This window comes from Pieris napi, chromosome 16 (genome assembly GCF_905475465.1).
Source record: "Pieris napi chromosome 16, ilPieNapi1.2, whole genome shotgun sequence".
Lineage (NCBI taxonomy): Eukaryota > Metazoa > Arthropoda > Insecta > Lepidoptera > Pieridae > Pieris > Pieris napi.
Genome location: NC_062249.1, coordinates 11,655,714 through 11,671,615, shown reverse-complemented (window position 1 = coordinate 11,671,615; position 15,902 = coordinate 11,655,714). Strand labels below are relative to the sequence as shown.

General features: G+C 34.1%; 1 protein-coding gene across 1 annotated transcript; it reads left to right on the top strand.

The window, feature by feature from the left end:
* The first annotated feature begins 304 nt into the window (after positions 1-304).
* Positions 305-9,125, top strand: LOC125057056 (GATOR complex protein NPRL3). The gene is made up of 11 exons (XM_047660498.1): positions 305-803; positions 1,017-1,229; positions 1,472-1,566; positions 1,834-2,047; positions 2,940-3,094; positions 3,343-3,474; positions 4,207-4,371; positions 5,068-5,266; positions 6,377-6,848; positions 7,941-8,134; positions 8,807-9,125. Exons 1-11 carry the CDS (start codon positions 605-607, stop codon positions 8,956-8,958), a joined length of 2,190 nt encoding a protein of 729 aa, XP_047516454.1. The 5' UTR covers positions 305-604; the 3' UTR covers positions 8,959-9,125.
* Positions 9,126-15,902: the final 6,777 nt, after the last annotated feature.

Sequence of the window (15,902 nt, the reverse complement as noted above, 5' to 3'; positions counted from 1 at the left end):
ACTTTATATCTCGTCCATTTGGAATTTCGATTATATTGGGCGTACATTGAAAAATAATATTTGACAGTAAATAGAAAAAAAAAACCATTATTAAAAGAATAACTCATTACTCACCCCACTGTTCATAATACTACTACTTTATTTAAGCAGGTAAACTCGAGAGAAACTTATTCCGTAATAAATTTAGAGCTATGGCCACACCGACTTCTGCATATACTTTTCACAGATATAGTTGGTGTCTTTGACATGCATTTATATGACAATGACATAAATTACAAAGTGATATTGACAAATCGCAGTTTAAAGTTTGACACGCCTTGATGTCTGATGATTGAGTTTTCAGTTTTCACTATTTGTCTTTTGTATATTTTTAATTGTTATTTTCTTTTTCCAAACCTCTTTTTAGTCGTTTTATGGTAGTTTCAAGTTTGATTACTGTTACAATGGAAGTTTTGAAATTTACCTCTCCTTAAGTACTTACGATTTAAAATAATGTTAGAGACGTTAAAGAAGCGGAACTATTTCTACTCTCCTACCTAATTTGTTCAAAATAAGTGCAGCTTTGCATTGTGTTATGTGTTTTTCTGTGTAAAATTTCGATGAGATGGAAGTGAATCCATTAAATATATTTTTTGTCAAATCAGACAGCAAGGGTGATAGATTGCTGTTTAGATATCCGTACACAACGGAAAACAAAGATGAAAATAAACAGAAAAATTATGGACGTCTTAACCCATATGCCATTAATTCGACAGAAGATTTACTGCAAAATCCTCAATCACAAACTTCAAACATTTGTAAAGGTAATGGAAGTTTTTGCTTTTTAAAATCTACACACTGACCAAACAAAATCAAGATATCTTTGATTTATTGCTGTAGAAACATAATTATAATAATAAATAATGTTTCTATTTGTGTAAACATGCGTCATTATTTACGCTAATGAAGATTTAAATTATTACTGTCATATTATACTAGACCATATGATAACTACATATTTTCTTTAAAAATTTCAGGAGAACTTAGTGGTTTTACGGATGAAATGTTATCAACACTCTTTGCTGTTAAAGCAGAATTGTGTAATCGAAAATTTGAGCTCAAAGTAAATGATGTTCGATTTGTTGGACACCCCACTCTACTTCCATATCGGACTAATAAGGATGACACAGCTGCAATGATACTTATAAACATTGTGTTTGCTTTGCAAGCATCTGCTAGCCATTCTATTGGTGAGTTTATATGACTCCAACTCCTTTATCTACGACTTAATTTTCAACTTCAAGTTTCATCTTTTGAATGCCGTAATTAAAAACCTAGGTAAATTGTAAAAAAAGTAAAAAACAATACTATACGTACATATAATTCTTAGTATATTGATTTTTATGTGATTGTGAAATCTTGGGTAGTTGGTAAGTATGTATTTATTACATGACTGCAAACTTTTAATAATAAATAAATTCCTCTCTTACAGTAAAGTGTTATTATGATTTAAGCAAAAGGCTAGGTAAAGCCCTTACCCATGAAGAAAAACGGTGCTCATATCTGACAGAAGAAATGAAAATAATGGTAAATACATAATGTTCTATTAAGTAGCTATCTTATCTTTTATCAATTGATTTAACACCATCCTTGAAGCAACTGCATCTGATTTAAACTGTGTTTTTATTATACAAAGTAATTTCCTTCATTCCTCACTCATGATTTATTCAATGTAAACTTCTGCATTCAATATTAGTATTTTAAGATTTGTTTGACTTTTAAATACACTGGAAAGACTTTTGAGTTTGTTCCTATGAATAACAATGATCACTTGAATTGAAAATATTTTTTTAGTTGGAAGCTCATGATCAAGTGTCAGCACTAGATCAGGAAATAAATGGTGATAATGAAGATGAAGAGGAAAACTCCCGGCATTCAATCAGTTCCACAACACAGAATTTAGATAATGGAACTGATTCTGATCCCAAAAATGCTTTTGACTTGATTCTGCAGAAGAGCTCATTAGCAAAATCTATGAAAGATGTTTTTGAAGAACTGAGTAATACTGGTAGGAGTTACTTTATTTTATTTGGCTCTTTTGGCCATATTTAGCTATATTAATACATTATTATTATTTCTTATTACATTGATTTTTTAAAGTTTCATGATGTTGTTAGTTAACCTTTTTTTTTTCCTATCCAACCAATAATACACCATTTCATGACTTAGCACAAAGTATGACTAGTACCATAGGTTAACATGCTAATGACGTAATTTAATGTAACTCCTTCGATGTTGTTAACGTTTTACTGTGAATATTTTAAATTGTTATACATAAATTTTTTAAAATCTGTAGTACTGATATATAAATTGTTTGGCTTACTAATTGTTTAAATAGATATCTTGCTATGATTTTTTTTGTTTAGTGTTAGAATTGGCTGATTCTTGACTGATTAGTGTCACTATGCCTAAACTGATCAATCAATCAATTAGCTAATTAATGTTTATTATTTATATGAGATATGGTAAAATATTAACATTCATTAACAACATTATATATAGCATTATGGTAATTAAATAAATTAAGTTTAAATTAGAAAAGATGGGTGTTAACCAATGGATTTTCCTACTATGTGCCCAATGTACACTTGTTTATATAAATTGTGATTTAACAGCACTATTTAAACCAAAATGCAATGCCTGCCCCGAATTCCCGTAAGGGTTCATGGTGCATTTACATTTACTACAATTACTATTTATGGATTATACTATTTTTATGAATATATGTATACTTATGTTACCGTGTTAAATTTTTATTTAGATATTGTTGAAAAGTTGTTTGGCTAAGATATTAATCTGTTGTCCCAGTTTAAAAAATTGTGAGATCGTTCATTTGTTGATGGCTAATAGGATATCGGTACAACATTTCGAATAAAATTATACATCAATTTTTTTTTCAGGAATAGTTCAAGTCACAATAAACAAATGGGTTCTTCTCTCATTCTGTCTGCCGCACAAAGCACATCAGATCCATAATAGGGGTCTTATAGTTGAACCAGAGACTATAGACAAATGTATTAGCATGTTAAGGCCATATCATGGAATATTACTTATGGTAAGGTATAAAATTATCATTTACTTGTAGCAAAATCTTTGTTTAACTTTGTAATATTTCTAAATGAGGTAAGATATAAGTAATTTTGTTAAAAAAATCTGTGAAATTCTTGATTACATATATAAAATTGTTTTAATTTTTTAACCTTTTTCAAAATGGATTAAATGATATTTTTTGCTTAGAAAAAATAATTATAGTAGGGAAATAATAATTATTAATAAGCTAATTTAATAACAACTTAATTTCAGGTTGATCCAAATGCTTTGCTGGCATCGATACCTTTGGACGGAAGCCCGGCGCTTCTTCGTCTTATTAAGTGCTATAGTCCTTTGAAAAGCCTGCAGACTTTAGCTATTGAGGCCGATTTGACATTGACACAGGTAATTTAGCCAACCTGCTTATATATGTTATTTTCTTTTTAATTTATTTATTTATAAGTAATCTTACAGATAAACATATAATAAAATAATACACTTAGACAATATAAAAGAACTTTTATCTTAATTCCTATATAGTAGTGGTACACCTCAGTGGCTTAGAGGTCATTCATAAAACCTTGGTCCGGTGCTTGATTATCAGCAAAACAATAGTTTAGAGTAGGTTGGACAACTTGAAAAAATTGCATAAACAGAAATTTATACTATACTAGCTGACCCGGCAAATGTTGTTTTGCCATGTACATTATTTCTAGGAAACATTTTTTTACTTCGATAAAATTAACTGTCTATACTAATAATAAATAGGGGTTGATCGTAGAGGGGTGAAATTAGGTGTTGTATGTATTTTTGTATTTTGTACCATAAAAATAAAAAATAAATTGTCTAAAAAATAAAAAAATAAATTTTAGAGTGGACACTCCTTATCACTTAAGGGTTTGAAAAATAGATAGTAGCCGATTCTCAGACTAACTGAATATGCATATAAAATTTCATATGAATCGATCGAGCCATTTCGGAGGAACGAACATTGTGACACGAGAGTTTTATATATTAGATAATAAATTATTTTAAAAATCACCAGAAGGATAAGCCGTGTCTGATGGGACGACCGAATTTTAAAGCTCCAAGGCCGCTCACCACATATTATGTACACATAGAAATGTCTTTGTACAGGCGTTCCAGCTGACAGGCCACTTAGTGTACTGGGCCAAGGCGACCGTGATATTCCCATTGTGCGAAGGGAACGTATACGTCGTGTCGCCCGTAGCCAACGTGCACGTACATTCACCGCTCGTTGACGAGTTCGCTAAGGAATTTCCCGGACTTTGTTTGCTGCAGGTGCGTATTGCTTTTTATTTAAAACATATTTATCGTAGTACTGTAACTTAATTCATTAAATAGAATAATTTTTATTAATGTAAATTGGTTTTTAGTGTATTTTATTAATTAACTATTAATTACTTTAGTTGTCATGTGGAACATGGTGTAATTGTTGCAGTTCCTTACAAACGTGTAAAACAAAATCTTGGCAATTAAAAGTAGTGGCGCAGAGTTTATTGCCAGTTCTTCTCTTCCTTTCTATGCCCTTGATTTGAGAACTGGCAGTAAATGTAAAATTAGAAGCATTTAATGTATATTTCTTTTTTGACGTACATAAGTGTACATTGTGTTACCTATATTATGAATAAATAATTTTTGACTTTTGACTACATGAGATAGTGTTAGCCTAGTGGCTTCAGTGTGCGACTCTCATCCCTGAGGTCGTATGTTCGACCCCTGTTATGCACCAATGGACTTTCTGTCTATGTGCGCATTTAACATTCACTCGAACGGTGACGAAAAACATCGTGAGGAAACCGACATGTCTTATACCCAAAAAGTCAACGTCGTGTGTCAGGCACATGAGGCTGATCACCTACTTGTCTATTAGATTGACCGATGATCATGAAACAGATATCTGAGGTCCAGACCTAAAATGATTGTTGCGTATTTGCCATCTATGTGTGTGTGTGTACTGAATATTTTCCGCTAAAGATGCTGAGCGAGTTCTCCCTGCCTGCCCCTCTGTGGTACGTATGTCGCAGCGGGGCGTGGGGCGCGAGGGGCGGGGGGCGCTTGGCCCGTCTCGTGGCGTGGCTGCTGCAAAGGCGCCTGCTGATGCAGCTGCACACGTACGTGCAGTTCAATTCGCCCCATTGGCCACGGCAACGGCATTCCGACTCGCCACAGGCCGGTTAGTGTTCCAGCTATTTAAACTGTACTATAAATAAGAATTAATAACATTTTTACACGATTCTCGCTGAACGCAAAACCATAAAAATTAAGAGTTTATGATAAAGTAGATGTGTTTAAAAAAATTCTTTGCTTAAAAGGTTATTAAAGTTTAATAAATTTCAAATATAAATATATAATAAGCTATAAAATTCTTATTTACCAATTGGACCCTATTATCTCTATATCAAAATTGACCTATATACGTTATAGTTTTTTTTACTTTTCCTTCAAAGGCCGGCAACGCACCTACTAAAATGTGCCCATATATTATGGGCACATTTTAGTAGATGACTGATCTTTTTGACCCATAGGCTCGTTTGCCCCCTATCCAATTAAAAAAAAAGGGTGCGTGTACTTATGTACGCACGTAAGAAGTTATACTTCTTTGGCATTATTAAAAATAGTTTTTGATTGCATGCAAATAATTAATTACAATTAAATAATCAAAGACTGGAAAAGGAGTCATTTTAGTGAATAAAGTTCAGTTTACATTTGAAAAAATTAAATAAATAAATATTTATTATTATTCTCTTACATGTTGTTTTTAAATTATGTACAATGCCGTAGCATCTTCCGTGGGCAACTTCATTCTGTTAATTTTGTGTCACGGTGCGCGCGCGTCGTAAAATTTCACTCTCATCAATTTTTCATAACGCGCCTAAAGAAGTATAACTTCAAAAAATTCTTTGCTTAAAAGGTTATTAAAGTTTAATAAATTTCAAATAGAAATAGTGTATGTTTAATGAGCTATAAAATACTTAATTACCCATTCGACCCCATTATCTCTATATCAAAATTGACCTATTATTAATATTTTTTTACTCCTCCCTCCCATAGGAACTGGCACTAAATGTAAAATTAGAAGCATGTATATGTATTTCTTTACAGACAAGTCATAAGCGTACAAAGTGTTACCAATATGATTAAATGATTTTTTGAATTTTTAGGCTGGGATGATTGATCTTTTTGACCGTAGCTCGTATCCAATTAATTTTTTTTTTTTTGCAATTTCATAGATTTTTACTATACTATAGGGTTTGTAATAAAGTAATTCTACTTTAATTTCCAGAAGGCAAAGAATATTTCTGCGAAAAGCACGATTCGTATCTCTCCAGCAACATCTCGTTCTCCTCTTTAAATCAGTTGCAACTAAACGTCCCCGAACCGGTCGAGCCCCGAGAGGTCATCGACCCCGACACGAACAAACATTATCCCACTCAGAACAACCTCAACCAGACGGACTTCTCTCACACGCAACCCATAGTCATCGAATCCGATACGAAGTACAAGTTCGAGGTCGATTCGGCGAATCATTCGTTCGACGAAGGAGCCGATGTCGTCGATGGAGATTTGAATAAGGAACAGAAAAAGGCCAACTCCGTCGACAGCGGCATCTCGAACAATGAGAAGAAGTTGACGTCACGGCTCTCCGATGTCTCCTTGAAGGACACGCACAGCAGTGACGAGGATAGGTTCGAGAGTGATGAACGGTATTTCAAGAACGGCGTGTCTTTGAACCTGAAGTTGCAGAGTGAAATGAGGTAAGTCTTGGGCGCATTTCAGGATATTGGAACAAAAAGGGGTCAGGCACGGAAGGCTCATCGCCAAAGAAATAAATCATTTATAGAAATAGAAAACACTTTTTTACCGGATTAAAGTTATGTATTTACAATTATTTTTCATAATTTAAAATTTAACCGACGTTTCGCGTGTTTAACAGCGTGCAGGGTAACGGTGACTGAAGACAAAAGGTGTTGAATGTCAAAAAGTATCACAGCTGTAGAAAAAGTTGTGTTATCTGTATTTATTTCCCCGGATTTTAGTCGATACCGGAGTTGGTATCGACTAAAATCCTAAATCGGTATCGACTAAAATCCTAAATCATAAAATAAAGTATATATATATATAGTATAGTACTACGTAAACTTCAATCCGGTAAAAAAGTGTTTTCTTTAAATGTGTAAAAGTTATGTCAATAAAAGGAAATAAATCATCACAAAGCAGATATAAAAGTCTGACGCTAAGAACAAGTGTGTAAAACATTTAACTTGGAAATTTGTATATTTAATTTAAATAATCTAATAGGTTAAGCGCGATGTTGGCGTACTTCAGCGTGCGACTCTCATCCCTGAGGCCGTAGGTTCGAACCTCAACCAGCAATAGATTTTCTTTCTATGTGCTCATTTAACATTAGCTCGAACGGTGAAGGAAAAAATCGTGAGGAAACCGGCTTGTCTTAGACCCAAAAAATCGATGGTGTGGTCACGAACAGGAGGCTGATCACCTACTTGCCTATTAGATTGAATGATCATAAGTTAAATAGCACTACTATTTATAGTAAATAATATAAATATACGATAAAAAATTGTATTCGTAATAGTCTCACAAGGTTTTTGTTTGATTTTTTTGTTTTGATTTGTTTGATGTCATACTAGTTTTTCTTTAAGAAAATGTTTTAAACATGCTCCTATCAAGGATTACACACACAGGGACTCCCTTGTATAGGAACTAGCGTTAGCTCATTTTTGTTATGAATAATCCTCGACTATAGTATCAAATATATGTTTATGAAAAGAAAAGAATTACCATGTTAACAGCGGTACTCAATTCTAAGGTTAAAAATATTTTTTCAGTTTCCAATCACCGACAGTCTGGACTGCGCCCCTTGGATGTGATGCCGTGGACTATTGTCGGTTTCCACCGGAACCACCCACCACTGAATCGCTGCTGGACACATTTACCCCCGAAGAAAGGGCAGTTCTAGCAAACATACCAGCCGCTGACAACCCCGACGACTTACTTCTACTCGCACAGTTGCATAAAAAAGGTATTGAAAATATAATGGATTGCCTTATCTGTATTTTATTACAATAAAACCCCTATCTACAATTATTATACTTTTTAAGAGATTATTAAAAAACCTGGGAAGTCTAAAAAATGTTTTAGAATTTGTTGCATGTATGAAAGAATAATAACAGAGTACATTTATAATTAATCATTATATTAGACATGTAAAATTTTAATTAATAAGGAATACTTAGAAGATTTAAAAAAAAAAATGAAACTGTACCTGAACATAAATTGGTTATTTTATGTGGTCTTTAGAAATTAAAACTAAACATTGATAATTTAAATAACGCGCTTTATCGAATCTAGGTATTAATTAATTATTATTTACAACTTTTTAAACTCCATTACTCTTTTTAAAGTTATTTTTTATACAGATTACTTTAAGTTTTTATTTTTCATACTGTCAAATAGCCTGTTATAATTTTAACAATATGCATATAAAAGTATTCAGCAGAAAAACACCCATACATACAAATTTTTAGTTTACTAATTGAGCAAAAAAACAAATAGTTATAATTTAAAAGCCATTTCTGTGTTAGAGTTACAAACATAGAGTTATAAACAGGTGCCCCTAAAAGTGATTTTATTTCCATCTATGTCTTTATTTCCATAGAGACAGTGAACGGTATCTATAATCTATTGCTTTCAGGCTATTTCCGTGGTGAACAACACTTAGAAGAAATAATGTTTATGGAAAATGTGACCCGGTCCCAGCTAATGCAGCTTTTGGACAAGTTCAAGGAAGTCCTTATCACGTTTGAGACTGAAGACCCGGCAGTGGCTTTGCTTTATCCATATTAGATAATTTTTGTAAAAATGTTTATTTATTTAAATGATTGCAACTTATGTATAATTGATTTAACAAAAATGTATCTTAAAACATTTTATTAACTTAGCGTAGTTTAAATATTGTGATACTATTTTCTGCGAATTTGTAGTATATTTAAATTAAAATGTTTAATTTTTACTAAAAACTGAGTTAATTTATTTTATGTTAAGGCTATTATCATATATTATGTTTATTACTTAACATTTGGTGAGCCTCCTGTCCGTTGGCGCCCTGTTCTGAAATTTTTATTTTTATTTTCTACGACACTTATCTCTATTCAAAGGCCTGATACCTTAATTTAATGTCTGTAATCACTTCTTCAGGTTGCGGGTAGGCGTGGAAAGAACTAATATCGTGCCACGTTTGTTTGCGTTTTAAAAAATATAAATACCAATCCTATCTCATTTAAAAGTACAAAAAGTGAAGCAGAAGTGCGTAATCAAGCAGTGGAAGTGTTAACTCACTAATTATATCACAAATCCACGAAATTTTAACACATGTACAACGCTTCGTAAGTTGCTTTTAAAGAAGTTTTACACAACAAAGAAGATTAAGAATTAAAACGAAATATATGTGTATGTACTGGGATTGCTGAATGTGTAACCAAGGAACTATCAAGAAACGTGTAGAAAATCAATGTGATGAAATAATTTTATTATTCGTGAACAAAGTGCACGCAGTAAACAACTGTGAGTCAGCTTTAACTTAGCGCGACTTACGAAGTCATATGAACATTAATTTCAATTGATATTTCTAACGACGCGTGGCTCGGAGAGACACGTAGTGGTTACATGCACTCCGAAGTCGGGGTTCCAATCCGTCTTAGTCCTAAATTTATATTTTTATTTTTTCATTGTTTTTATACAATATTCCTAAATAAAATTATAATAAAAATTGGAACTGAAGAATACAAAACAAAATGGAAATTGATATGAAGGAATTTTTGAGTAAGATTAAAGAGGAAATGGCAACACAAACCAAAGACATTACAATAGCAGTAACCAAAAATATCACTGAAATGCTAGAAGAAAAATTGCAGATATTGATAGATGAAAACAGTTTGCTGAAAACTCAAATAGATAAGTTAGAAAACAAAGTTAAACATCTAGAAGAATACGAAAAACGGAATAACCTTATAGTATATGGACTAAAAGAAGACCAAACCCAAAACTCTACAGTAGAAACCATCGTATCCACCCTACGTAAAATAGTTACAATAGAAAGTAACGAAATTAACAACGCTTTTAGAATCGGAAAAGAACAACGGCAACGTGATAAACCCAGGCCTATTCTTGTCTCATTTGTTACATGCTGGAAAAGAAATGAGATAATTAAGAATAAGAAAAATCTACCTCCTTTTATATATATCGAAGAGGACTTTACAAAAGAAACTTTAGAAAAAAGAAAACAACTTTTGCCGAAATTAAAAGAAGAAAGAAGGAATGGGAGGATTGCATTTCTTAGGGGAGATAATCTCATAGTAAAGGACTTCGGCGGTGGAAAAAGGAAAACAAATAATTCTGAGTCGCCTCCTAAACAACTAAGCATATCTCCAGCGCCAACTGCAAAGAAGAAAAATAACCAAAATTTACTCAACTTTATAAGGAGAGAAAACGTACAAACCAATACAGAACGACCAAAAAACTAACAACTGAAACCATTATCAATAACAACAAAAAATAAAAAACTACCTCACCCCCCCAACTAATCTTCCAAGCCGGCCGGTCACCGAGGAAGATCACGACCAAAACCCTCCAGAGAAAATAAAAACAAACAGTACAAAAAACAGTCATCATAATACCCTATACATAATAACATACAATGTTAAAACTTTGTCGACATACTCACGATTATTGGAATTAACAGAGTGTTTGAAAAATATAAAGTTTGATATTATTGGTCTATCAGAAACTAGAAAACTTGGAAACAAGATTGAAGAACACGACGAGTTTATTTTATACTACATTGGAGAAACGCCAGGATTGTATGGAGTAGGATTTATTGTCAAAAAACATCTAAAACGATACATCATAAGCTTCACAGGACTATCAGAAAGAGTAGCGTTGCTAAGGATGAATATCAATAACTTAAAATTAAGTATCATTCAAGTTTACGCTCCAACGGAGGCGTCGACCGACGAGGAGTCGGAATTTTTCTACAGTACTGTCGACAAAGCTATACAACTCTCAGATAACAATATCATAGTCATGGGAGATTTTAACGCCAAATAGGACAAACCAATCCTAATGAAGCCGCTACTGGCAACCACGGCTACGGAGATAGAAACTGTAGAGGAGATAGACTCATTGATTTTGCGCACGAGAATAATCTGTCTATCATGAACACCTTCTTCAAAAAAAATAGTAAACAAAGATGGACTTGGAGATCTCCTAATGGCAAAACAAAAAACGAAATAGACTAAGGTGATGGGGGCAAAGTGCGCCATACTTTTTTCATAGTTGACTTTGGTGCAATATTACTTGTGCTTAAGTTCACGAGTGACACTAAATCATGGTACCATAAGGATCTGTGATGTTTTGCAACAACAACCAGTGGCGTAGCTACCTTGGGGCTAGGCGGGGCAGTGCCCCGGGGCCCTCAAGCTCAGGGGCCCTCGAATCCTTACCAGAAATCTCGATCGAACTGAAATTTTCTCTCATTTTCAAAATAAATATGCCAGGTAATCCCACTTTAATCATGACAACTCAGCTGAGAGAAATTCAAAAGTTATCTCTAGGGAATTCCCCTAAATTCCTTTCACAGGTTGGCATTGTCGTCAATTTGACGGATATGTGCGTTTTGGAATTCGAGATTGGAAGCGTTTATTAGAAAGAATTAAGCAACACAGTTGTTCGAGTGTCGAGTGCCCTGCAGTGCACAAAAGAGCTTAAGTAGCTTAGCATTTTTAAAGTATTTGTATATTCATTGTTTTATTTGATAAAACCTAATCAGTTTACACAGCAGCGGGCCCCATTTTTCAATTTGCCCCAGGGCCCTTGGTTACCTAGCTACGCCACTGACAACAACTAATGTTGTTTCATTAGAATCTGACGACAAATTAATGAATTTTAGCATAAAATTTGAAAACAGTCTGACCCGGCGCACTTTGCCGACAAATCGGGGAAGTGCGCCTAGTATTAATAAAACGCAATAATAAAGCATCAGAATAAAAACAGCCCTATACTATTTTAAGAAAACAAGCAACAAAACGCATGCCATTTTTTATTTTTTCATAGCCACATTCTAGAAGAATCTATGTATTTAAAACCAAATTTCGGCTAAATGCGCCATACAATCTTAAGTCAGAGGCTATGAACCTTTTTTTTAAATATTGATAATCGAGTGTCAAGTATATTTTTTCTTTTATTTACGATGGGAATACCATGGTTTGGAACTACTTATTTGGTATCAGTATTATAAAGGGACTGAAATAAGAAGTTAGTCATTGAAATTAGTTATTAAGTGTAATATTTATTATAAATTCTTAACAAAACTAGGTAACGAAAAGAAAATCAATGAGAAACATCTTCTAAAATATATTAGTTGTAATTATTCAAAAACATTAATCAAGCAAGGCTTGTTACCCTTACAACTTAATAACTAAAGTGAAGGAGATCGACGTTCCAGAGGATGATGTAGTCCGAGTCGATGGAAATCCCCTAAGACCTATGACTTTGGTTTTTTGTGGATCACTGCAGTAACTGGTTTTATCCAAATTTTAAATTCGCTCAGGCTTGTCCTGAAGCCCTAAGTCGGCAATCACTCTGTCTAAAATATCATAAAATTCTTGGATGACAAATAGGTCTGCGGCAAACATTTTGCCATCATTTTGTCTCATATTTAAATACTGGTGGTCTGCCTAGACTTAATGATTTTTGGTCCCTTCGACCTGTGACGTGGTCCATAATAGTTTTTCTTGGGATAGCAAAGGTTGATGCGGCTGCATACCCAGACATTCTATCCGATCGAACAGCTTCAACTGCTTCATTCAAAGCCTCTCTGGACCATGAAGGACCTACAGTTTTTCTTTCATAGCGCCCCGTCTTAAACAAAAATCATAAATAATAATGATTTATTAATTGTGACTTATACTAGTCTATTGTAGACACATTTTAAAAAGTTTGTAACCTCTGGATTGCGGCGAAGTGCGCCATATAATAAGTCAGTATGGCGCGCTTCCCCAACTATATAAATTTGAGGTTTGAATATTTAACTTGCAAGAAATATATATATTTTACTAGATAGGAGTGAAATAAAGTCAGAATCTAAAAGCAAAATATTTAAATTGTGCACTTACCTCACTCGTATATCGGTAAAAACTCGATTTCTTGAGATTTACGACGATGATCACGCCATAGTCATCTCTCCTCACCACTTTGAATATCAGTGAAAATAAAATGGCTCGTGTCTCAAACTCACATGACTAGAGCTATATATGAGTTTCACCAAGAACTATGATTTAGTTTGTAGCATCGATATAAGGTGTCACTACTAGTATCAAATCGGTAGTTTTCGAGATATTTGTGGTAGGTGCACTTGCCCGGCAGGCGCACTTTGCCACCGTCACCTTATATCTTGACAACTTTACACAAAAACATATCCAACATACAGTCTTTAAACATCACTTACCCCTCGGATCACAGACCTATGAGAGCGACACTTAACATTCTTCCCATAACAAAAAGTCGGTGTATGTTCGGCCAATGCTCCAGATCCAAATTAAAAAACGAAGAAGAAATACAAGCCTACAAACAAACGCTGAATAGTTGCATAACAAACTTACTTAAGAACTGGAGAGACGAGGACACCGTTCAAAATCACTACGATAATATTATAAACGCAATAGACACCAGCCTAAAAAAAGCCTACGAGGTTTCACCCAATACAAATCAAGGGAAAAACTAGATACTATCAGCACGCACAAAGGCCTTAATTTATAGAAGACAAGAATTACAAAAGACAAAACCAAAATCAAGAGCCATGAAAAACGAACTAAAAGCACTCTACAAACTCATTAGTAAATGTATCTACTTAGACTACAAGGCGCACCGCACAAGAACCTTCGAAAAACACCTTAATATTTCAAACAGCGTCAAGAAGGCATACAAAGAACTGAGAACACATAAACTATGGATTGAAGAGTTGAAAGATAAAACAAAAAATACCCAAAATAGATCAGATATACTGAAAATAGCAACAACATTCTATAAGAAACTATACAGCACACCGAGCCAATATGGATATAAATTACCAGACACAAATAGAGGAGAGACGAGAGCAAGCATAGAAGATTCTGAAGTGATTAAAGGGATTAAAACACTAAAAACGGAGAAAAGCCCAGGCCCCGACGGTATCGCCAACGAAATCATAACAACTGGATGCGAGTTCCTAGCAAAACCACTAACTCTACTGTTTAACCAGATACTGAACAGCTCAAATACACCTCGGCAATGGTCAGAGTCTAACATTATATTGCTTTATAAAAAAGGAGACCCTAATAGCATAAATAACTACAGACCGATAAGCCTACTACCTTCACTATATAAACTGTTCTCCTCAATAATCGAGAAAAAGATAAAAGAAAGCACAGAAAAATACCAACCTATAGAACAGGCCGGCTTTAGAAGAAATTTTTCAACAGTGGATCACATACATTCGCTAGAGATGTTGATAGAAAAATACCAAGAGTTCAAAAGACCACTCTATATTGCCTTTATCGATTACCAAAAAGCGTTTGACTCTCTGTTCCATTCATCAATTTGGGATACGCTACTCTCTCAAGAAGTACCACTAGACTACATAAATGTCATAAAAAATATTTATGATTACAGTACTAGCAGAGTCAAGCTAGAGACTACAGGACCACCCATACAAATAAGCAGAGGTGTACGGCAGGGAGACCCACTCTCGCCAACTATCTTCATAGCGGTGCTACAGGCCATCATTGGTAAACTAGTTTGGGAAAAAGTTGGCATAAATATAAAAGGACGTTACTTGAGTCATTTAAGATTTGCTGACGATATAGTCCTGCTCTCAGAAAATACAAACCAACTACAAGGAATGATTAACGCTCTACACGAAGAAAGTCGTAAAGTGGGCTTGGAAATCAACCTAACAAAAACTAACGTCATGACGAACCATACTGAAAGACCAATATACCTGGAAAACTCACCCCTAACATATGTAAACGCCTACATTTGCAAATGGGAAAGCAAATTTCAAATAGCCAAAAAAAATAACGAACAAGAAGTAGAGAGAAGAATCAACATCACATGGAAAAAGTTCTGGAGCTTCAAAGAAATACTCAAAAGTAAAATGACTATACGAATGAAAACGAAAGTTATGAACACCTGCCTACTGCCCTCATTAACATACGCCTGCCAAACTTGGAAATTTACTAGAAAAGTAAAAAATAAAATTATATCCAGCCAAAGGAGTATGGAGAGGAGCATTCTGAAAATAAGGAAAATCCAAAAGATCCGCCACACTCATATAAGACAGAAAACTCAAGCCATTGACGCCCTCAATTACTCACAAAAGCTCAAATGGCGATGGGCGGGTCACGTAGCGAGGCTAAGCGATAATAGATGGACAAGAGAGACAACACAATGGACAGGCCCACTAGGACAAAGAAAGAGAGGAAGACCAAATGCACGCTGGGTAGACGACATCACAAAAGTGGCAGGCACTCATTGGTTACGAGCGGCAGAGAACAGAGAATACTGGTCTTCTCTGGAGGAGGCCTTTACCTTTCATGGAGAGGGTTCTTGCTAAAAAAACATTAAATTAAATATTGTTATGAAATTGTAATACTTATAGAAAGCAAGAAATAAAAGGCTTTTTATTTTTATTTTTTATTTTATTTATAATCATTTCTTGTTGAGCAATAATATGATCGAAACGAGATTTAAAACGA

Coding starts and splice junctions, on each gene's coding strand:
- LOC125057056 (XM_047660498.1), top strand. CDS start 605: ATGGAAGTGAATCCATTAAATATATTTTTTGTCAAATCAGACAGCAAG. Junction 804..1,016: donor AACTTCAAACATTTGTAAAG/GTAATGGAAGTT, acceptor TAAAAATTTCAG/GAGAACTTAGTGGTTTTACG. Junction 6,849..7,940: donor AAGTTGCAGAGTGAAATGAG/GTAAGTCTTGGG, acceptor ATATTTTTTCAG/TTTCCAATCACCGACAGTCT.